General features: G+C 39.8%; 2 protein-coding genes across 2 annotated transcripts; both read left to right on the top strand.

Moving 5' to 3' along the window:
* Positions 1–3141: 3141 nt before the first annotated feature.
* LOC105390815 lies at positions 3142–4027 on the top strand. Its single transcript, XM_011562176.3, has 2 exons — positions 3142–3398; positions 3698–4027. The coding sequence occupies exons 1-2, from the start codon at positions 3210–3212 to the stop codon at positions 3839–3841; spliced, it is 333 nt and encodes a 110-aa protein (XP_011560478.2). The 5' UTR covers positions 3142–3209; the 3' UTR covers positions 3842–4027.
* Positions 4028–14117: 10090 nt separating this feature from the next.
* On the top strand, positions 14118–16886 carry LOC125490306. Its single transcript, XM_048629141.1, has 2 exons — positions 14118–16029; positions 16537–16886. The coding sequence occupies exons 1-2, from the start codon at positions 14118–14120 to the stop codon at positions 16884–16886; spliced, it is 2262 nt and encodes a 753-aa protein (XP_048485098.1).
* The last annotated feature ends 7051 nt before the right edge of the window (positions 16887–23937 follow it).

Here is a 23937-nt window from a genome sequence, read left to right as displayed (position 1 = left end):
ACCCACGTAATGTCAGACCAAGTTTTCGATTAGTACCCACTCAGTAATTTGCAAAATTAAATGCTAGAAGCTTGCGCTGATACAGCATACTCCTGGACCGTTATTTGTAATGAGTACTACAAGGCATCGTCATCATTTACACAAATACATAATGTACATACATAAGCTCACGACTGTAATCCCCGAAGGGGTAGTCAGAGGTAACTCGCAAGCGAGTCACCCACTTTTCGCTGTACATTTGTACTCACTTGATAGGTCGCGAGCCGTATCGCCGTTTTTTGAATAAATACAATGCACTGAGTTGTCGGGTAAGTGGGCAACCCGACTGACAGATATCTTTCAAGCTGCCCGAATGCCTCTGACTAGGCGTAACGACTGCTAGCCGAAGCGGCCACGGCTTTACGTGCCGTCAGAAGCACAGAAGTGTCAAGAAAAGAACCACTTGAAATCGGTCACCCATCCAATGGCTGAGCGTGCCATGTGTTGCTTAACGTCAGTGATCAGTTACAATCACTTAAGCCAGCTCGACGCTTCCCTACGTCAAAAACTTGAGCATGCATATCTCTAGTATTTCACTTGTTCTGCTCTTGTATTCCAATCTAACATAACCGTCAGGTGCACATTCACCAGCACCAGCCGCCAATCCTTCCGATCCACTAACAAACAATTAACAGGCTCTAACTCGGTTGGCAGACCACTTGTTAATGCAAATGTCCTCCTACTCCCGCGCCCTCGACGGGTCTTGTCCGCTATTTGCATGGAAGACGCCGGCGTCAGCGATCGCCGACTCTCAAAAACTAATCTTCAAAGTGCTAAGTACTGAACTCTGACCTGGGAGATGTTTGCAAAAGATGTGGAGAGGAGTTTGTGAGTTTACAGCAAGTTTCAGGAGAATTAAGTCAAACTTAATCTTAATTTTTCAGTGTAACCTGTTAAGTTAATAATGTATTTATCTATCTATCTTAACATATTATGTATGGAGGTAGATAACTAACTCTTTATTGGACATACCTAGAAAATACAAACAGGAGGTGCAACAAAAATTAAGTACCTACCTAATATATTACTACATACTGGCTCATTTTATTATTGATCAACATTGCTTTATAGCTTATCTGATCTAACATTATCAATGAATAACAAACCAAAATAAAAGTTAGACAACGTCTCTATAGATTTCTGTTCATTACGCGTAGACTTGAAGTGGAGAAATTTTAAGAACTTACATATTTTTCAAGATTCTGTCGCTAAAGACAGGCTTAATCTGCTGTAATAAAATATGAAGGAGCTAAAGCAGGTGTAATGAAGCGATTTTAAACCAATAATCTAAATATTTTTCTTATAAATTTTAAAGAAATCATACACAATAAAACTACATTATTTTAATAATTTTAGTGTTATAGGCAAAATCTGCCTTGGTAATACTAACAATTATAACCAACTACGAGACAATTTTAAACGAAACACCTCCGGAACAAAACTATAACATTCTCAATGAGCCAAACATGCACGGAGCACATTATTACTTTTGTTGTACACGAACAAATAACTGGGGCCGAGTGGAGGGCCTCGCGCCTCCACTTTAGCACGTATATTCCGTGAACGCGACTTTTTTTAAAAACAAATGCGAACTGCATTTTGGCCAAAGCAATGGCATGAGAGTTCTGAGTTGTTACGCCTGTTTGTTCCCGGAGTTTTTATTGGTGTCAGTTTCTATAATCGTTTTTGTTACAGTTTCTATAACAGCTTCCTTTTGTTAGAGCCGTTGAGTTAAAGGCAATTAGAGAGTTTTCGCGTTCACAAGCTTTTTGAGGCGTTTGCGTGTGTGGGAAATAAAATTTGAAATTATGAAAATGATGTCATTTATTTGCTTGGATTTCTAGCATATCCGGATCCGGACCCGTGTTGATATATATTTTTTAACATTGATGTAGTAAGTAATTATAATATTTTGAAACAATAAAAAGCAATTTTTTACTGTAAAAAATCTTAATCGCTCATGTGGCACACCGTAAAGGCGCAGTAAGTACCAGGACATAATAAATGTTAGGAAGTAAACTGGGCGTCACTGTCTCAGCGACGATGATGAATAGACGACGCGGCGATCATATCTCCTTCATTTATTACCACTTACCGTGTTCAAACGTTTCGTTTATGGATTTTTAAAATAACGACGAATAATTGTACCTTTATAGAAATGTACCTACTTAACAAATGAGCTGTGACATTCATTTTCCAATCTACTTATTACTCGTATTTAAATACCTGAAAGATCTATTTTTGTACGCCCTTTCTGGATATATTCTTTTTGAAGATTTCTAAAATCCTACACGGCACCTTTATTCAGTATCCTACCTTTTACGTTTTTTTTTGTCGGCAGGCAATGAAACGGTATGATACATACCACGAATAATATCGTGCAAGTTATACATTACACAAGTGTATGGAGACGAGTTATTAATTATCGCGAAGGATGAACTCTTCAGTGGAATGAACACATGAAGGACAGTTGTATACTGCCTGTGACGTGACGGAAAGTATTATTCATTCGTTAAGCTTCACGGTATTTCTTATTAAGCTAATTATTGTTTATGCTTATAAAAGGTGAAAGGAGTGTGCTCATAATGTAAGTACGAGTAAATCTATAAATCAATAAATTGACAACTTGCGTTATTGATTTACTCACTGTAACATTGGGACATACTTAGATAACACGGGCGAAAAGTAAGTGCTACAATAAACTTCTACTTACCTTACTAGATATTACTTACATTAGATAATGTAATAAAGATATGGTATGTATACTCGATAGCAATGAAAAAGTTCCACCTGTCATTGCCGTTCCATATGTCATTGAAACTTTTTCATTGCTCGCAGGTGTATATATGCACGCTGTATTATCGCGGTTTCTACTATCTACTGTTTGATCTCCTACATATCCATATTTTCTGATACGATCCAGATAAACCCATCAACACTGATAACAGACTCTAAAACCATATTCTTTTAAACAAATTCTTCGAAACTCGCAACATAACACATTGTTTAGATATCGGATTCGACGAATTTACACCGCATCTTGTAGCCGTGACGCTGATCTTCAGATACCGGGTTGGATAAAAGGAGATTACTCTCAGGAAACACTAGGAAAACACCTTTAGACGCCAACAGAATTTTGTCATAACCACACCTACATTTTTTCTTTCAAAATGTCGTTTAATTCCGTTTTGTTGGTGAGTGTGTTGGCGCTGTGTGCATACTCCGCGCAGGGGTATGACCTGCAGGTGGGCTCCACGGGGGTGCTGGCTTATTCGGAGAAAGTCAGCCTCTCCGGGATCCCCTTCACCACCAGGACCAAGAATGTGTTCTACACGAACCCTGCAAACCAGCTGATACGGGTGAGTGTTGTAGACCAACTTATAAAAGACGGACAACATAGATATTATTTTAACATTTATTACAAGATAACAAGATTTTTAAACTATTCTATAAAACATTTGGTTTATCTAACTCATTAAAAATAGTACTTATAGTGAAAAAAGTAATCCTAATAAATAAGAGTTTACATAATAAATTGTTTCTGATAAAGGTAATTTTTACAAACTACTCCCCGTTCGAAAAACCATTTGTCTTTGAAGAAGAACGGTAACAAAAAACTCCTGCGCTATCTTTCCTGACCAACTCCTTCTGTCTCCAGGGCGTATACGCGCTGGACCAAGACATCGGCTCCAAGTCGAAGGCCACCATCACGTCGGGCGGCGTGGGGTTCCCCTTCGTGAACATCCGGCTGAAGGGCACCCGCAACGACCCACTCACATACCAGGTGCAGGTGTTCGTGTGAGCTGGTGCAGCGAGGGAGGATGATGAAGAAAAAAGAAGCATTGATATTTTACATGGAACTGTATTAGTAATACCGACGAGTATGTACACTCACGGGCAATGAAATAGTTCAACTCACAAAAAACTGACACCAAACGACCGAATTTTTTTCCAATATTTAATTAAAATTTTGAATAAAATATAAAAATAATAGTTAATATAATTTAGTGGTAATATCCTGATGCTCCGTTAAATGTACTTCAATGTTGCAGAAGGCGTCATAAAGCTTGCTTTTCCGTTTAGGAGTAATTTGGTGTATTTCCCAGTGGAAACTTTTCATTGCCCGTGAGTGTATATCATTTATTTATGATAATAAAATACTTATAACGAATACTAACTGTAGTGATTCTTTGAAATGTCTTTATACTCTTTATCTGTGACTGAGTAATAAACATTTTTTTTTTTTTTTTTTTTTAGTTAGTCTAAGTGTTTTCCCACTGCTGGGCAAAGACCTCCCCTTTAATTTTCCACTTCTCCCGATCCAATGCGGCTACCTCCCAATCCGGCAAATATTTGACGAGGTCGTCCCGCCACCTCCTTCTCGGCCTGCCTCTCCGCCGGCGCCCGTCGCCCGGCACCCACTCGGTCGCTATCTTGGCCCACCGGTCCGGGTGCATTCGGCAGACGTGGCCGGCCCAGTTCCATTTGAGCTTCGCGGTCTCGACACCAACATCGATTATGCGGGTTTGGGAGCGTAGTGCGGTGTTCCTGACACGGTCTGTCAATTTTACACCTAGAATACTACGCTCCATCGCTCTTTGGCAGACCTTCAGTCTGGTCTTTTGATGTTCGGTCAGTGACCATGTCTGTGCGCCGTAGGTTAGGACGGGCAAGATACACATGTCAACGAGTTTGCGCTTGAGTGACAGTGGAAGGTTGCCCTTCATCAGCTGCTTCATAGACCAGGCGTTATCGATGCGTCTATCGATCTCCTTGTCTTGCCTGTTTTCGAATGAGACTAGCTGGCCTAAGTAAATGTACTCGTTGACATATTGTATATCCTGACCGTCTACCGTGACCCTATGTTTCACGCTGTTAGACATGATCTTCGTTTTGGACCGATTCATCGATAATCCGACTTGAAGGCTTGCCGTGCTGAGATCTTGCAGCATGCGTTCGAGTGTTGATGCCGACGGGGAAAACAGCACGATATCATCGGCGAAGCGAAGATTGGTTAATCTTCTGCCACCGATGTCGATACCTTTGTTTTCCCATGAAACCGCGAGCTTTCTGAATACCTCTTCGAGCGTGCAGGTAAATAGCTTTGGAGATAGCGGATCTCCCTGTTTCACGCCTTTTTCTATGTCAAAAAGTGGTCCAGGTGACTGTAATTTTATTTTTGCCGTGCTATTTTGATAAATGATTTTGATGAGGTCTATATATGTGTTGGGAATTTTTTGATTTTCTAGAGCTTCGAAAATTGAAGAATGAGATAGACTGTCGAAAGCTTTACTGTAATCTACAACAAGTAATAAACATAGTAGTAATAAAAATCTAAAACTGCAAAATCGTACAGATTATATCATTATTATCCTTTTGGTATTATTGTGCTAAATTGAATAATATTTAACTTTAAAGCAATATAAAATTCCCACTAGATAACTTATGCGTAAGTAGGTACTTTAAGTAGAAGTGAAAGATCACAGGATAAACTAGTAAGAATCTATAAATGTTAAAAAACCTCTACATAATGTCTTCTTCTCGTCTTCAGCCCACTTTAGCAGGATTCTGGCAGCGCCCGAGCCGAGCCCTGAATAATTAAATCTGATCCAGTTCCGAAGAGAAATTGATAGCAATTCTGAGTTCTGAGCCAATCCCAATATTGAACACGTGGTCGGCATACGCTCGCCCGTCGTGGTTTATTCACTACACTTTTTTACTTTTAATTTTCTATTTTTTTTTACGGTTTTTACTAGGCTTATGTTACTAGCAACAGTATTTTAACTAGTAATATGACTGTAATACATCTATTTATGCTAATAACGATGTGTAATACAATGTCTAAATCATGCGTATACTGCGCAGTAAGCACCTATCATGTTCCTATTTGTGCGTACAACATTCCCCTTTGTACGCAATCCACGTAACAAACATCTGTCCACTGGCTGGAAGGAAAATAAACTCAAAGAAAATTCACAAATAACAGCAATTTATGACAATGTTTATGGCTTTCTTCCCTGCAGATAAAAGGACATTGAAATTTGGAATGAATACAGCGATACAGCGGTGGCGGCGCAGGGAGGGCCTCGATTCACGGAGCAAAACGACCACCGTTACTCAGCCACTGCCATTTTAAACCTAAGTTTTAGACCAACTATGAAATAATAATGGGTGTTATTTAATTTATAACCATCCACGCACATATTAGGATCTATGAGACTAGATTTCGATCACATTTTAGCCGTGTAGATCTTATGAGCCATGCCTGAAAATTTTAGTCGCCGCGATAACGCTTACGTCTTGCTACGTGAATCGAGGCCCAGCTCTCGAGGAATTTATCGCAGGACCATAAAAAATCTACACGTTTATTCCGTGTTGTTTATGACCTCTAATAATATTCCATGTTTTCGATAGCGACTCTGTTACTGTATCTGTTGCCGGTTGTTTGTGCTCGTAATAGATGGAAATCAACACGCGAGACTTTTATTGTTTTTGGACGCGAATGATACAATTTAATGCCATAGAAAGAAACGAAATGAACAAAAAGAAAATGCTTATGTACCTAATTACTTTTATGAACCATAGCTCTGTAACAGCTACTATTCAAACTTGTTGTTGTACGATATTAGAAAGTAGAAGAGCCGAAAACTCTTTTGGAACATCATCCATGAGTTTAAACGTAGTTATAAAGTTGAGGCGACAACGCGCCGCTCAGCCGCAGAATGAAACTCGACCCCCGGACTAAAGCGCTTGGGAAAGTATCAAAGTACTAAAACTCCTTTAAAAATCGTTAAAACAATTTCTCTTTCAAGTTAGCTTGAATAACATCTCAATATTAGTTGTTCGATGAATATTAAAGGCGAGTTGCCGCGGACCAACTTTAAACGATATTCTGAGCTCGATAAGAGGTGATAGACTTCGCTGTATCGATCATGAACATCGCGAACTGCTGGACCTCATTTAGAAAGTTAGTTTTGTCACGCTCCCTTACTGGGATAAAATATAATTTTAGACACAATAGGTATTTTGGGGCGCGATTTAACAAAGTATTTATGATAATGATGTTAAGGTTTGTGTAACATTATGTGTACTAGACAGAGCCTGTAATAGGGTATGGGACAGCTGTTATAATATCTGCACAGATACATATTATATTATACATATTAACAACCAAGATCCGAGTGAAAACAAATACAAATATCTGCCCGGCCGGGAATCGAACCCACGGGATCTTCCACCGCAACCGCATAGCAGTCAGGGTCATTAACCACTATTCCATTCGTTACGCTAGATAAGTGGTTTGTCCGAGTGTCATACAATTATTACGAGTCTTTCAGTAAATGGATTTTTAAGTTTCGGTTGAGTTTATAGTTTAAGTAGTGTAGCAAGTAGTAGTAGAGGTACCTACCTCTATTATCAAAGATATATCAGCCGCTTTTCTCTTATTATTTAATCCGAAACTTATGACTGCATAATTGTGTATAAGATCACGAAACTTGGCGCTTTGCATTAATGGCGGCTTAAATGAAGGGTTCAATTTTCCAACCCATCTGTGGACCAGCGCCGGCACTGCATGAAGACCTGCCCTGGCTTGTACACTTGTTGTTTGTAATCACTCGCACTAGTCTTTGGGAGCTGTTGAAGCTACACTCGCTAACTCGAGGCGAGAGATAAGTTCTGTACCTCAACAATAAAAACTTTTCAACTTCTCACCTCCTTCATTTGGCGCGGGGAAGTTGAGACCTTGAATAAATTTGTGATGTGCGGAGTAATTCATAAGTATGGAGGCGGTTAGGGACTCCTGGTGTAGGGACTGAAAGGAAATGAAATATGCTAATGTATTTTGCTGGTTTGTAAAATTTGTGAAATCCGACTAACTAACCTGGCTAAGATAAATAAATAAAGATACTTCCTTTAATTAAGTATAATATTTGTGAAGTTTACATCTTGTTTTGTAAACTTTTATCTTTTGATATAGGTAAATAGATAAACTCTTAGAACTATGATTTATCGGATATTCCTTTTTTGGTCTTTCTAGTTACAATAGCTTGCATGTTTTCAAATTTGTACTAAAACGATCGCAGTTAATTGTACGGCTCTACCACGTAGGTATGCAGAAAATGATCACAGAGAATTAAAGTTGTGGGTTCGAGAAACAATGAGTATTGTAATTATAACGACTGCTAGTCGATAGTACTTACACCTACATACTGGTCTATAGTGTGAAGTGACTCCACGGGTGCGTATCACGAGCTCGCCGCACTGTGTGGAGATAACTTCTGTCCTGTTAAATAAAGACGACAGTTTTATTGAAAGTGAGGCCGTTTTTCCTCCTGTAATTTTCTCGAGATCTCCAAAAAATATGGTCTAAGGTAAAAGAATACTAAAGGATATAATCAAATCATATTATTTTATAAAATTAAGTACAAACTTATATTATTACTGTATATGGTAATAAAAACATGGATATAATATACCTCTCTTCTCAAGAACATCCAACAATAATCGAAAATAAATTATATCTTATCAGACGCAACTGATATACGTATTGATAATTTTTTTTTCTTAATATTATAATAATGTATATGGCATTGTGTTGATAGTTTGCAGAAAGCTATAAAAGTTAAGATTTTCTCGCATACAACACTAATTTTTTGCCAACATTAAACAGAATGTGGCCGTGAGGCGAAGGCTCCACGCTAACGCTAGGCCTGCGTCTTCATTTTACAAGTTTGATAGAAAATCAAACATGCCTAAGTATAAATATCTTTGAATCCGCACATCGCATTACATTGTGCCGCGGAAAAATCGAGAAAGAGACATTTTTCGCTTTGCCACAAACTTAAAAACTCGTTATTCGTCGGCGAAAAGTTAGAGAAGACGCCATTATTGTGTTGGCGCGGAATTTATCGCGATCCGGCGGCGGCGGCGGCGGCGGGATCCCCCGGAACATTATCGCTATGGACTTTAAATTTCACATTATTGTTATTGTCCAATTTAGGTTTTTTTATTTTTATATCGGGGAATTTCGGATAAAGTGAAAAAGTTGGTTTTAAACCGACCTTATTTTCACTTCTGAGCTCGAGCGTGCATTTTTGAGTCCTGAGACAACAGATATCCGTTTGCAGTTATAATTTATTGTGAATATGCGAGGTAGTAGACAACGTACAATTTATCAGACAAATTATGCTCCTAGGTATAGTCTGCTCAGTGCTGCCCAGTGGTCGCTTCAACATTCTGTTCTCAGCCTCCATCCTGGTACTACAGGAACCTATCACGGTCGTGGTCCGGCTAGCCTTTGCGCCACGCTAGGTTAGCTTGTTCTTGGTCGCTACACTGCCTTATGAAACTGCAACTTTTGCGCATACTTATATACAACTTTAGAATCCATATAGATAGAATATGAATTCATACCAGAACCAGTAACCAAAATAATATCCATTAGATACCGAGAGATGAAACAATTATTTGTGCAATTCCCGAATGAAAATTGTAATTTTAAGCCAACCGCACACGTCACAGAGCTTGGAAATGTCGAAATTAGAACTGAGGTCGTAAGCAGCGCCGGGGGCCTTGTCTGCTAATTGGTTGTCGCTGTGATTCACTCTTCGTGTTAGTAGACTCAGCCGAGAGTCATCTTTGTACACGACTGATCACTTATAGTATAAATGCTATATTATTATGTAAAATAATGCTATACCTATGCAAAGGTAAAATACAGTTTTACTATTAATTCGATAATGCATAGGTACTTTCTAACTAAATAACATTGTAACTTTTGTCAGGCCTGTGTCACTCCGCGCGTGGGCGGCGCAGGCGCCAGCCTGGCGCCTGCCGCGTCGAGTGGGCAAATCTAGTCGGCTGCCGCAAGCGGAAGACGATACACGCGCGCGCTATTTGTTCCTATTTCGTACTAGTTTATAAATGTCGTATTTAGGTATTTATTAAAATTTATGAATAGAAAAATGGACATAAAAAGAAAAAAAGCAGCAAAAAAATACTGTGCCGTATTTAATTGCTTAAATACGGATCGTGATCAAAATTTAATTTTTTTTAGATTACCAAAAGATGCTGACAGGTAAAACTAATCTAAGTATTTTATTGATTTCTTCTACGTTCCTTATTTGAAATGAAATTAATACGAACTACAAACCCTTTTTTTCCCCATGTTAAATTTACAGACACAACTACCTTCAAAATGTATTAATGAATCGATTATAAAATGTGAGCTGAGTGGGATTCGTGCTCAACTAAACTAAAACAGAACATCATGATCAATTTCATCTCAATATTATCACACATTATGAAGAAAAAAAACATTTTTTGACTGAAGTAAATGTTTTACGTAGATATAGGTACCTATCTACCTCTTTCTTTTACTTTTACTTCAAATAATAGATCTATGAATAGGTCTTTAACTATGAAATTGCCGTAGCTTCAACTAGTCATTTCCAATAGAAAATAAGTTTGGAATAGCTTTGTATTCTAAATTCAAATTATTTTGTTTTAATATCATGACATTCTTTTTACAAACTCAGTCCGTTGCTTAGTAAACGTTGAAGTCTGTGGTGCTGAGGCAACCCTAAGGTGGCTTCTTTTTCAATGCGTATAACCACGTATAACTTATTATGCACCGTAGTCCAGTGAAATAAGGCGCATATTCCCTCAAAAATAAATTGGTAGGTAAGTAAATAAAAACGTGTGCGGCTGGAGCGCGATCTAAATTAGATCTTATTGCTTATGGGATGGAGTCATATTTCTTTGATAGCCATTGCGAAGATGGACTTCTGTACCTGGTACTAGTTATTATTCTGTGCTTTTGTAAGAAAATCTATATGAAATGACTGTTACGGCACACTAGTACGCTAGCTGATAAGCAGAGCAGCTAATACACGCACTGAGCACTAGATGGCGCCACTCTCGGAATATCACGTCATGAACAGCCAATCAGAGCCAGCCTTCATCACGACATATTCACGGGGACCAATAAGAAGACGCCAACACGATGTCCGCCTGCCTACGTCATTGAAGAAGCCTGTAGAACCTCACACGCGCAACTAACACTCACACATTCGAATTCGCCTCTCACCTAACTGCCACTGTACATTTAAAACATTGTAAATAATTAATAAAATCAAAGTCTACACGCAAGAAAGTTGTCGCCTACATCATTTCCACAACCACCAACTGGAGAGCCTATGAACGCAGCCCTAAGCCCCAACATCTGGACCTTCTACGCCGAACACCTGCTGGAACCAGCTCCTTGGACGGTGAAGACGCACTCGTGGAAGATCGGCTTCAACACTCAGCAGCAGGCAGCATCACGCATCATCTGGTGAGACAGGCCGACCGCAATATCCTGCCCTCACCCATCCTTACAATTTGTGTCAAAGTGTGCTTATCTCATTCCAGTGCCATAAAATTGCCTCATCATCTGCTTACCACCTGTCGCTTGTGCTTGTGCCTGTGCTACCTACACATCAGCTACGACCTGCTAAAAGCTGTAAGTACTCCACATTTTCACTCGCACCATGATGACTAGCACTAGGGACACGTCACCAAAGATAGATGAGCTAATTAAAGTCCTTAACAAGAAAAGAGGATCTATTAAAGGTAGATTAACGAACTTTTCTAAATATGTAGATAAGTTTGCTGATAAAACGTTATCAGAAAGTCAGCGCGCAGAATTAAAGTTACGCATGCAAGGCGCATTAAATTTGTATGCCGAGTTTAACGAAATTCAAAACAAAATTGAAGAAAATATTTCTGATAGTGAACTATCTAGTCAGATTGAAAGCCGGGAAACCTTCGAAATGGATTATTATAGTGTCCTTGCTAAGGCTCAATGCATGACCAACGATGATAGGTCTGCAGGGAGCTCAAAATCATCTAATTTTGAATGCGCATCAGTTCAATTGCCTACAATAAGTCTACCTACCTTTGATGGTTCATATGAGCACTGGTTAGAGTTTCGTGACACGTTTACATCCCTAGTTCATAACAACAGCAAAGTAGATAATTTCGGTAAACTTCATTATCTGAAAAGATCATTAATAGGTGACGCAAAATCCGTGATCGATTCTATCGAAATTTCATCTGCCAACTACTCCATTGCATGGGAGTTGTTATTGAATAGGTACAACAATAGCAGGTTATTAGTGCACACACATGTAAAATCATTGTTTTCCCTGCAATCTTTATCAAAAGAATCACCTGACCACATTAGAAAGTTCATTGATACCATTCTAAAAAACATACGTTCCTTGAAAATGCTCGGTGAACCCGTCGAGCATTGGGACACACTCATTGTTTACATGGCCGTGTCCAAATTAGATCAAATAACAGAACGTGAGTGGGAACAATACAAAAGTAGATTGTTATCAATGTGCAACGATTCTAGTTCGTCAATAAAGATAACCGATTTAATTAACTTTCTTAGGGACAGGGCGGATATGTTGGAGACAATCAATTTAAATCACAATAAACCTACAACCAGTTTCTACACGTCACGCGAACATAATAAAAAACCTAACAATAATCAAAATTCGCCTAAAATTCATTGCAACGTCATCACCGAAAAAACAAAGAATAAATCACCGCATAATCACAACAGTTTCAATCGCAACAAACCATGTCCCAAGTGCAACGGTAAGCACTCGTTATATTCGTGTGAATCATTTCTGAATTGCAATATTCAGGATAGACTAAAGTTTATTCAGGAGAATAAGTTGTGTGAAAACTGCCTTCGGTCAGGACACGCTAGCACTGAATGTAGGTACGGTCCGTGTAGGAAATGTGATAAAAAACATAATTCACTAATTTGCAACTATAAATGTAATAGTGAAAACGTAAACAACCAGTCGTTGACCTTGATTGCGACGGGGGACAAAGGGAGCTCAGCTGACTCCAATGATAAGAATAGTTCTATTCAGGTTCATAACGCACACCTCGAACTAAACTCCGCTCGCTCAATTCCGGTGCAACAAGTCTTATTATCGACAGCAATAGTTGAGATAGCCGACAATGCAGGTTGTTTTCATAAAGCACGCGTGTTATTAGATAACGGTAGTGAACGTAGTTTTATCACGCAGTCGTTATGCAACAAACTAAAATTAAATTCAATACAGTCCACTCAACAAATTCAAGGTGTAGGAGGATTAGTCACAGAAAGTACGCAACTGTGTGACATCCAAGTAAAATCTACAATCAGCACCTTTATTGCGCGCCTAAAGTGTTTCGTATTACCGCGAATCACATCAACAGTACCAACTGTTACTATCGATCATTGCAACATTGATATCCCCGATCATGTTCACTTGGCGGATCCAACCTACTATGAATGTGAAAGCATAGACATTCTTCTAGGTGTGGACATATTTTGGGAGTTGTTATGTGAAGGAAGAATGAGACTATCGAGCGGTCCCTTCCTTCAAAACACTAAATTAGGGTGGATTATTTCTGGCCCTATTTATTCTGAACCAAGCTATCGCAAGCAAGTTCAGTGTTATTTCACGCAGTCTATAGACAGTACGGAAGCTATAGATACCCAATTACGCAAGTTTTGGGAAATAGAACAGTTACCTATTGAGAGCAAGTTAGGGAATACGCACATGAATGATGAGGAGCGTGCATGTGAGGAGCACTTCGTACAGACGACAGCGCGGTTATCTGACGGGAGGTTTAGTGTACGCATACCTTTTAAACATTCACCCGACACTTTAGGTGACTCATACATACACGCAGAAAAACGTTTCTTAGCATTAGAAAAACGTTTAAATCGTAACGAGAGTCTTAAGCTTATGTACCGAGAGTTTATTCATGAGTACATAAAGTTAGGTCACATGACACGCGTTGACTCTTATAACTCACCCTATTACATAATGCCTCATCACGGGGTATATCGCGAACATGCAACCACGTCCCGATTAAGAGTTGTTTTTGAAGCAAACACACCATCTTCTAGTGGTAAATCACTAAACGACTTACAGTACGTAGGACCAGCAATTCAAGGGGATTTGATAGGTATTTTGCTACGGTTTAGGGAATGTCGGTACGTAGCATGTGCCGACATTGAAAAAATGTACCGACAAGTGAGCGTCGAGCCTAAACAGCGTGACCTACAAATGATACTCTGGCGCGATAATCCATCAGATCCGATACAAACTTATCATTTAAACACAGTGACTTATGGCGAAGCCAGTGCCGCCTTCCTAAGCTGTAGATGTCTGAAACAACTTGCTAATGAATGCAACGACCCCGACGTAGCTAGAACAATAAATAATGATTTTTACGTCGATGATTTGTGTACCGGTGATGACAGCGCATCAAAATTATTAAAAATCTGTCACGATACGGCTAATGTTTTACAGTCAGGCTGCTTCCCTTTGCGCAAATGGATATTTAATTTTGACAACGATTTATCTAGTAGCGAAATGGCCAAAGAGTTATCACTAGGTGAAGATAGTCAGTGCAAAACATTAGGATTAGGCTGGTACAATCTTAGTGATGAGTTGTATTTTCACACAAAGTTTTCAGGGGGGACTGAGGATATAACTAAACGTAAAATATTATCAGGTGCATCTCAAATTTTCGATCCAATCGGCTTAATAAATCCGGTGATCACAACAGCAAAAACTTTACTTCAAAGTCTATATTTGTTAAAGCTGGGTTGGGATGAAATAGTACCATTAAATATCGCACAATCATGGATATCGTTTGTAAATAGTTTGTCGTCGCTCAATGAAATACGCATACCACGTTATGTAATGGGTTGTAACAACACACGCAAAGAGCTTCATATATTTACCGATGCATCTCAGGTAGCTTATGGCTCGTGCGCATACATACGCACAATTGATAACAGATCAGCTGTTACCGTAAGGTTACTTTATTCCAAGGGCAAGGTCGCGTCGCTTCAACCAGTTAGCATTCCACGGCTGGAGCTCTCGGGAGCATTAGTAGGCGCACGACTTTATCACAAGATAATTAACTCGCTCAGATCGAAGTTCGATAACGTCGTATTTTGGACTGACTCAACTATAGTATTAGGATGGCTACGTATGCCATGTAACTTGCTGAAAACGTTTGTTCAAAATAGGGTCGCGGAGATTCATGAACTTACCAAAGACAGTCTATGTCAATGGCGGCATGTTAGTGGTAAAGATAACCCAGCCGATATAGTATCACGTGGACAAAGTTTAGGTATGTTAAAAGAAAATAGTCTTTGGTGGAATGGCCCTACATACCTACATGACCCTCAGTTTGACGTAACGAGCTTGAAGGCACCGTTAGTACCTAATCACACAGAGTTACCCGAAATAAAGCCAACTGCCGTACAAAGTCATGTAACACAACAAAATAATGATGAGTCATGGCTTGATTTTAATAGGTTTTCACAGTTTGTTCGCATGCAACGAGCGGGTGCCTACGCCTTAAGGTTTATTTATAACGCGCGCAACAAAATCAAAAGAATAGGCCCGTTATCAGTTGACGAACTTAATGAATCGCTCACAACACTGACAAAATTAGCACAAAGGGAATCATTCTCCGACTTATTCAATAAAAATGGTCTGTCAGTATCTAAATCAAATAGTTTATCGAAACTGAATTTATTCTTAGATGATAAACAAATTATTCGTGTGGGAGGTCGCATACAGAACTCCTTAGATTTTAGTTTTAATAAAAAGCATCCTGCCTTATTATCATCTAAACATTATTTCACGCTGTTATTGTTTAGACATCAACATAAACAACTGATGCACGCAGCTCCGCAGCTTCTGTTGTACACCGTGAGGGAGGCGTGGTGGCCGGTCGCCGGCCGCTCGCTCGCGCGCCGCGTCGTGCACGCCTGCGTCACGTGCGCCCGCCTGCGCGCCCAGACACTACAACCCATCATGGGTAACTTACCCGCGCAAAGGTTACAACCTGGGTTTCCATTCGAACGCTGTGGGGTAGACTACGCTGGTCCTGTGCTCATATTGAACCGTAGAGGTAGGGGTGCTATCACGGTAAAGGCATACATATGCATATTTGTATGCTTTGTTACACGCGCAGTGCATTTGGAGCTCGCTTCAGACTTATCATCAGAGGCTTACATATTAGTTCTGAAGCGATTTATTAGTCGTAGAAATAAACCTGCAGAAATATTTTCTGATAATGGAAAAAACTTTGTAGGCGCTAATAATGAACTTTCTAAGTTCCTTAAGAACTGTTCCGATGAAATAAAAGATTACGCAACTTCTCAAAGTATAAAATTTCACACTATACCTCCGTACGCTAGTCATTTTGGGGGCTTGTGGGAACGTGGAGTCAAAAGTTGTAAGCACCACTTGCGACGAGTGGTAGGTAACGCGCATTTAACTTTTGAAGAATTCACGACAGCTTTGACACAAGTTGAAGCCATACTAAACTCTCGCCCACTAACTCCATTGTCCTCTGACCCCAACGACTTCCTTCCTCTAACTCCTGCCCATTTCCTGGTTGGCCGTCCACTTACAGCACCTGCCACCGCCGACCTGCGAGACAAGCCGATGCTGCGCCTCACACGCTACCAGAGAGTCGAGCAGATCCGCCAGCACTTCTGGGCCAGGTGGTCCAAGGAGTACGTCTCGGAGCTGCAGCAGAGGATCAAGTGGAGGACGAGCAGTGAGGACTTGAAGGAGCACACCATGGTTCTCATCAAAGATGACAATCTACCACCATTGAAGTGGAGCCTGGGTCGCATCACACGAGTCTACCCGGGCAGAGATGGCATATCAAGAGTGGCCGATATCAGAACCGCCAATGGGACTACACGCAGGGCATTCTCCAAAATATGCCCGCTTCCTGTGGATGACTGTTCCTGTTGAAACCTGACGGTTCCAAGGCCGGGAGTATGTTACGGCACACTAGTACGCTAGCTGATAAGCAGAGCAGCTAATACACGCACTGAGCACTAGATGGCGCCACTCTCGGAATATCACGTCATGAACAGCCAATCAGAGCCAGCCTTCATCACGACATATTCACGGGGACCAATAAGAAGACGCCAACACGATGTCCGCCTGCCTACGTCATTGAAGAAGCCTGTAGAACCTCACACGCGCAACTAACACTCACACATTCGAATTCGCCTCTCACCTAACTGCCACTGTACATTTAAAACATTGTAAATAATTAATAAAATCAAAGTCTACACGCAAGAAAGTTGTCGCCTACATCATTTCCACAACCACCAACTGGAGAGCCTATGAACGCAGCCCTAAGCCCCAACAATGACCTTACCTGTACCTTCAGCGGGATAGAACTTCGACCCCAACACCTTGCGCTACCAAAAAAATAACTTAAAAAGAAAAAGAGAGACCAAGTTTATTCACGCTATAAAATAGCGAGAAACATATGCGGAGAACTGCGTTCACATATATAAATATGTAATAGGGAGCGAGTAGGTAGAGGGTATATTTTATGGAGAGACGCAGGCACTCTTTTTGCAATAGAAGGCAGAAGGCGCTCAACCCTTCATATTTACGATTAGAGCGTGATCGGAAACGCGATGTAGCCGCTGTTGCGTCGGTAAATCCGACCGACCGGCTCAATTTTTCAAATTTAATCAGCTTTTATTTGTTCAAATCGAAGTTGCGTTGTTAGTGGCCGAGGCTCCTGATTGGGAGGAAAGGCTGTGATGCAATCACATTCCTTCAGCAGATTGGAGTTTGGAATTTTAGTGCCTTTCATAATTTCTTCAAAACTTTAGTTCAGACACTTCGGCTAGGGGAGGGAGCCTTACGCTCTGCTTTTATTCATTTATGTTTGTATAATGTGTAACGGTGTTGAATGAGAGAGTTTTTGCATATAATATCTGTGGGTGTAGGCAGCGGGCTCGCTTTGTGTGCGTAATGAAGCCGCGGTGAGGGCCTCGCCGGCTTCACTCAATGGGAAGGCTGTGGTTTTTACGTTTAACTGAAAATATTCCCTTTGAATTCTAAAGTCATTCAGATACAAATGTCTGCGGGTTTCACGGTGGCTCACAGAGCACACGGCGGAATTTCACTTTTTATTATTTTTGCTAACGATTTTTCCCGTAGGATTGAAGCACAGGTTCTACTAGGGACAATGCATACGTGTAAAAAATGATGGTAGTCTATGTTTCTTGTTTTTTTTATGCATATACATTGTTCTTTATGGTGTGGCAACTGATAGTTTTCGTGAAACCATTAAATGGTTAATGAAAACCAAAATGTCAACAACATTAAAATTAATGATAGATTTTTTGGCATCCACGTAAACATAATGTCGTATAAAGGGTATATGAAATACATTTATAATTTAGAACTATCTAAGTTCTCTAAAATATCTTGATTCAGAACATCAAAGTATTCTATTTTATTTTCTTTTCATAAGAAACATGACGTAAGATTTTAATAAATAGAACACGACCTGAGTTTATAATTTTATATACTAAATTATGTTTAATTAAACCTATCCTATTTTGTAACGGTAAAAATCAAAAATAATGGGTAAACTGTGTACTGCTGGATCCTCGTGTAGAAAGTAAACACCAACTTTCCAAATGTTTACAAAGTCAACAGAATTAATTTCCGGCAATCAAATAATGTAGTTTTTTACAAATGAAATGGAGCGGCGTGTGTTTGTGGAACATAATAATATTAATTAGTATAGAAGGGGTGGCGGGCTTCGCCAGTGAAGGGGAATTGTAAAATTACACTAATTAGAGAGAGCCGGCAGACTTCAGTTCACGATCTTACAGAGACTACGACTACTCAGAAGCTTGTAATTCAATTCCTTAAATTATATGCGCATTAACTGTATGATACGATTTATTATATCAGAAACCAATATTTGCCAGAGTATAAAAAATATACTTAACTAAAAGTACAATCGTATTCCATAATAATTATCATAATTATACAGTTGCTACGATATTTGCTACGCTATACGCTACGGCGTGCTGCGCGTAGTAAATAGGTGCTACGAAGCTTTTTGGTAGCATTTCATTATTTTTTATTGATTATTTCATTATCTGTTTATAAAAGTAATCCTCATTGGATAGATACATCTGATCTATTTAGACCAGAGGTTAAAAGAAGCATATTACTTACTTAAATTTATTGCCCTCTGCGCTGCGTCACGGCATGCAAACTCTCGTAAAGACGGAGTTCGAAGTTAGCGCGAGCAGCTCATAGGTGCTTTATAGGTAAAAGTTGCGACTGCCGCTGCCGCTGGGGCGAGCCGCTACCTGATATTAATTTCCCCGCGGAGGGTGAAATGCCCCACAATAGGGGTAATGTGTAGCAAAGACAAATTAACGTTAACTTCCAGCGAATAGAAAGGCCAGTGAAGATTTTACAACTTTTATGCAGCGTTTCCGTCGGCTAGGGGGAATTTTCGCGAAGCAATTTTCTTTTGTCGCGCCGCATAGGTTTGTTTTTAATGAATTTTCTATTTTAGATTTGATAAAAGCTGGCTCTTTTCAGAAACTTTGTTTTTGTGGGTTAAGTTAAAGTTTACGTAGTCTTTCACCTCGGTGAATCCATGGTGGGGAAATGAAAAATGTATAGCGTTTACCACTTAGCTGTTTCAAACATCTCTCGTAAAGTTATACCTTCAACATTTCTACATTTTTCATCTATCTTTTTCGTCTCGCATTTTTCCCAGTCACTAGTTTATAAAAAATATTAGTTATTTAAATGTAGTTTGCAATAAACAATCATTCAACCAGACAAGACAGTGAAAGTTAATACGCATGAGTGTGTCCATAGGTCGTTGAGACGCTCGTAACGAGGCGGTGGTCCGTGCCCCGGGGACAGCCAGACTTGTGTGTGAACTGTAGCCACATGTACTACACTGCATGTATCATGTGTTTATATATAGGGGGTCCCAGAGCGATGGTACTTGAACAGGAAGAAATTTAAATATTGAAGAGTATTTCAGTGAAACGAGACTAATTCTAATTTAAGACAGGATACGAACAGCATTCAAAGAATTTGACATAATAGCGTTTCTGACAAATCAAGTCGCCATTCAAACGAAAATTGATAGGAACTTGCAGTACACATATCAAGCTTATACAGCTCTCATTTACAGGAACGGTTTTAAAAAACAGCAACATCCAATATCAGGCACAAAATAAAAGCGTCTATCTACAAAAAAAACATGAAAAAAGCTGTCACACTGTAATCAATCCATAAATTTAGTCGGCTATCTCCGCTTAGTTACTCGTCAGGAGCTGGCACATACAATTTATGTGCGCGTCGGGATTGCGGCCCCGCCGCGTACAGTCGCCGCCATTGTCGTTTGTTTACGGTTTAGCGCGCGACTGTACTGCGGTCAACATGTTGCAGGCAGTGATAGAACCTCAGAGAAGAGAATAAAAGCTTAAAACATTAAGTGACAACACGGATGCTTCTGCTACCACAGTGTAGTTACGTGGCAGCTATTCATTATTGGAACTAGATTATTGTGATTGTGCATAATAGCAGAGGGTACAACAAGGTCCCTTGTACAATGTCAGTAACACAGAAGGTGACATTTTAAGCGAAAAATTTGTTAATTTTTCCGTCATATGAGAGATTAAATATCATCAGTTTTTATCACGGAGAGCACCTTTACACAGCTCTTAGCCATATTTGTGCCATTTACGATTGTTCATGGACTCCACAACAGCTAATAGGCAGTAGTTCAATACTGTCCAGTAAGGCCTGGGTCTCCTATTTTCGCTGTAGGTCGCGTCCAGCGTCGCGCCGTGAGCCGCGTCACGATGCTCACTATAGAAATGTACTGATGCGGTCTCCCTCACACGCTGACGTTGGCGCGTAGACATAATGAGCATTGTGACGCGGCCTACGGCGGTGACACTTGACGCGACCTACGGAGTAAATAGGAGACCCGGGCCTAATGAACCCCTCCGTCGCAGCCCGAGCACTGCGTGCGAGCGTGTCTGCGGCGCCGCGGTATCGCGCTGTGACAGCGCTGTAAGCCGCGGCGGCGGTTGTACGGCGAAACGAATAAAACCGCAGTTATTGTTTTTTCCGCCGCGAAATGGCATATTTTTGGTTCCAATGAAATGGCATGTGGACGGTTAATTGTGTTCCTCTTTCGTTTGTTTTCAAAAGCTTGGCTTTTGAATTCGAAAAGTGAATTCCGTTTCGCGGATTCTTTTTTTTTTGCTTAAACACTTGGTCGTTTGTACTAGCACCTGAAACTACAGGTTGAATTTTAAATTCTAATTTTCTAAGCATAGTGTAGCATCTTTAACACAGAGTGAAGTTCAAAATTGCATACATACATAATATATTTATTACTTACTATGTTATAAAGCCACTCCACAGTGGACTCTCATCACGCAACTTAACGCTTCGTTTCGTGAGCTTAATGTTTGAAGAGTCCGTCCGTTAGTATGTCTTATCGTTATTAATTTATGGGGTACACTCCTTGTACTATTCAATATATCATTATTCACACTATTCAATATATTATCTTATGATATTAATAGCCTCTTCTCTTCTACAATGAGCTTTCATTAAAGTTATTTGTGTATAAAAAAAATGATTTCAGTGTGAAGAATAATTTCAGCCAGCGTAATTTTTATCCCGTTAACGTTAATACAGAAATTATTAAAAAGTTTTTTTTATATCGGTCATATAATACAACCTAGTTTGTTTAAGTGGACCTTTTTTATAAACAATGAAGTATACGTAAGACAGCGTCCGGATCACGCGTCAATACCGATCACACTTCACGTTCATAATATTGTCTACAGTCCGATGCGGATCATGTACAAGCGACAAGCGATACTGACTTCAGCGTGTGAGATAAGCGCAGAAGGCAATCATTTCAAGCTGTCAAATTTTTCATTCTTAATCATTTTCCTTCCTCTTTTTTTCTTCCTTCCTCGCTTCTTTAACTGTGCTAGAATATAAAGTTTAATTGGCATGCTCCTTGTACCTACCTGGTAAATAAAGTTGATTTTTCTTCAAAATTCACAAATCACAAAAAAAAAAAATGGATTTGACAGCAGAGATGTCATAGGGTAAGGTAGGGTGTTGTGGTATTTTTTACAAAGTATAGTTCACGAACGTCCACCAACCGGCACTTGGCCAGCGTATTGGACTAGGCCTAAAATCCTTCCTTCATTGGAAGGAAACCCATGCCCCAACAATGGGGACGTGATGGGTCGTGTTGTGAAGATGAGTGCACGCGCCGCCCCCGCCCGTGGCCCGCGCCGCGCCGCCTGTCCGCCGTGACGCGGGTCCGCCACGTCCATCGACGTACTCCACTTGACACACGCTTTTAATGTTCCATAAACGTCCGACGGCGTTACGATAATATTGAGACACTGAAATATTGCCCAAATTATTAATGGAACGCCTGTTTGTTTTTATATTTTTATCGACTACTTCGCGTCGCGTTTATTGGCGTACTTTATTTGGGTCGGGTAGATTGGTGTTCACCGCGACGTAAAAACTTTATGTGTGGATAATCTCGAGTCTAGACATATTTTTTGTGAAGATCACATTTACTTATATCTTAAGATGCTATTTTTACTAACTCTACTACATAACAACTAGTTCAATTCACCAATAAAAATAAACTTCAAGAAGCTTTACATAATCGAATCAAGCATTTACACTCATAAATACTGGAAATAAACACGCAAATACCAGAATAATCTCCGATATAGTTCGACTCTAAGCAAACAGCGGGACTCCTCGTCCAATACAGATTAGAACATGTTCCGCAAATCCCTTTATAAACGGGCTCGATCAAACACGGGCCAAAAAAGGCCAATGTCCAAGGAGCATGGACATATCTGAGCCCCGGCATTATGCATATCGGGCCCGGTATTTGCCGAGACCCGGATAATTGAAACTCAAATAAGTGGTCCGCGGCCGATGTCTTTGAGGCACGTTCCAATTCGTCGGTAATGCCTTGTCAAACAACCAGCGAGGGGGGGGGGGCAGAGCCCTCACGGAAAATCATTTTCGATTTCGCCACCACTATCTGCGGTTCTCTTCTTATTGTAAAACCACTTTATTGTAATGAGATAGTCACGTTTATCAAGATTGAATTTTATATTCAGTATGATAATATTTTTTACGTTTATGGATACTCTTTTGAAATTTTATTAGAGTACATTAAATTTTAAACACTCAGGTGAGATTTATGAGAGTTTGCGATGTAATAATATACTGTATACATATTAATTATACTATGCTCACCACTACTGTAATCACAGAAGCGGTCGTCAGAGGTGATTCGCAAACGAGCCAGCCACTTTTCGCTGTATAATATTTGTACTCACGTGACACAAAGGAGGGGTGATTAATGATAGTTTGTTTTAATCCGTAGCATAACATTATTATGTAGTAAATTATTTTTTGTTAATTTATAAAAAACTTGCGGTACCAATTTTGCAAAACCCTGTATATCTTTAGCAGTGAAGTGAGGGGATCTTCTGTGGGTGCTCACACTGACGACGGCGTGTTATGAGTACAAACAGACGCTCCAATCCACATCATTATTCCACGAAATAAATATTTACCCGGAGTTCTGGCGGAAACCTTAAATGCAAATTAAATTCTAATTTTGTAATTTTATACAAAGTAAAAGTGTTCAGGGCTCGTTCGTTATGTTGCTTCATTTGGCTAATTATATTTTTATTCTGAGAAAATACCTAATTAATTAATAGCTCTCAGTTTAAAGGAAATAAATATTTTCGCAAAATAGCAAGCTAGTAGGTTTCTGCAATAATACCTGCTCATTTTATACCTGACCCGCAACTTCGGGACTCATTTCCAACTGCGATAATACGTGAATTAGACGCTGCGAAAAAAATAAAAATGTGACTGTCTGACGTCTGGCTGCCGGCGAAAAGCGCCCGTAATTTCTATGTGACTTGTG

The sequence above is a fragment of the Plutella xylostella genome, chromosome 22 (genome assembly GCF_932276165.1).
Source record: "Plutella xylostella chromosome 22, ilPluXylo3.1, whole genome shotgun sequence".
NCBI lineage: Eukaryota > Metazoa > Arthropoda > Insecta > Lepidoptera > Plutellidae > Plutella > Plutella xylostella.
Note: the sequence above shows the minus strand (reverse complement) of the source record. Positions and strands in the feature narration are given on the sequence as shown.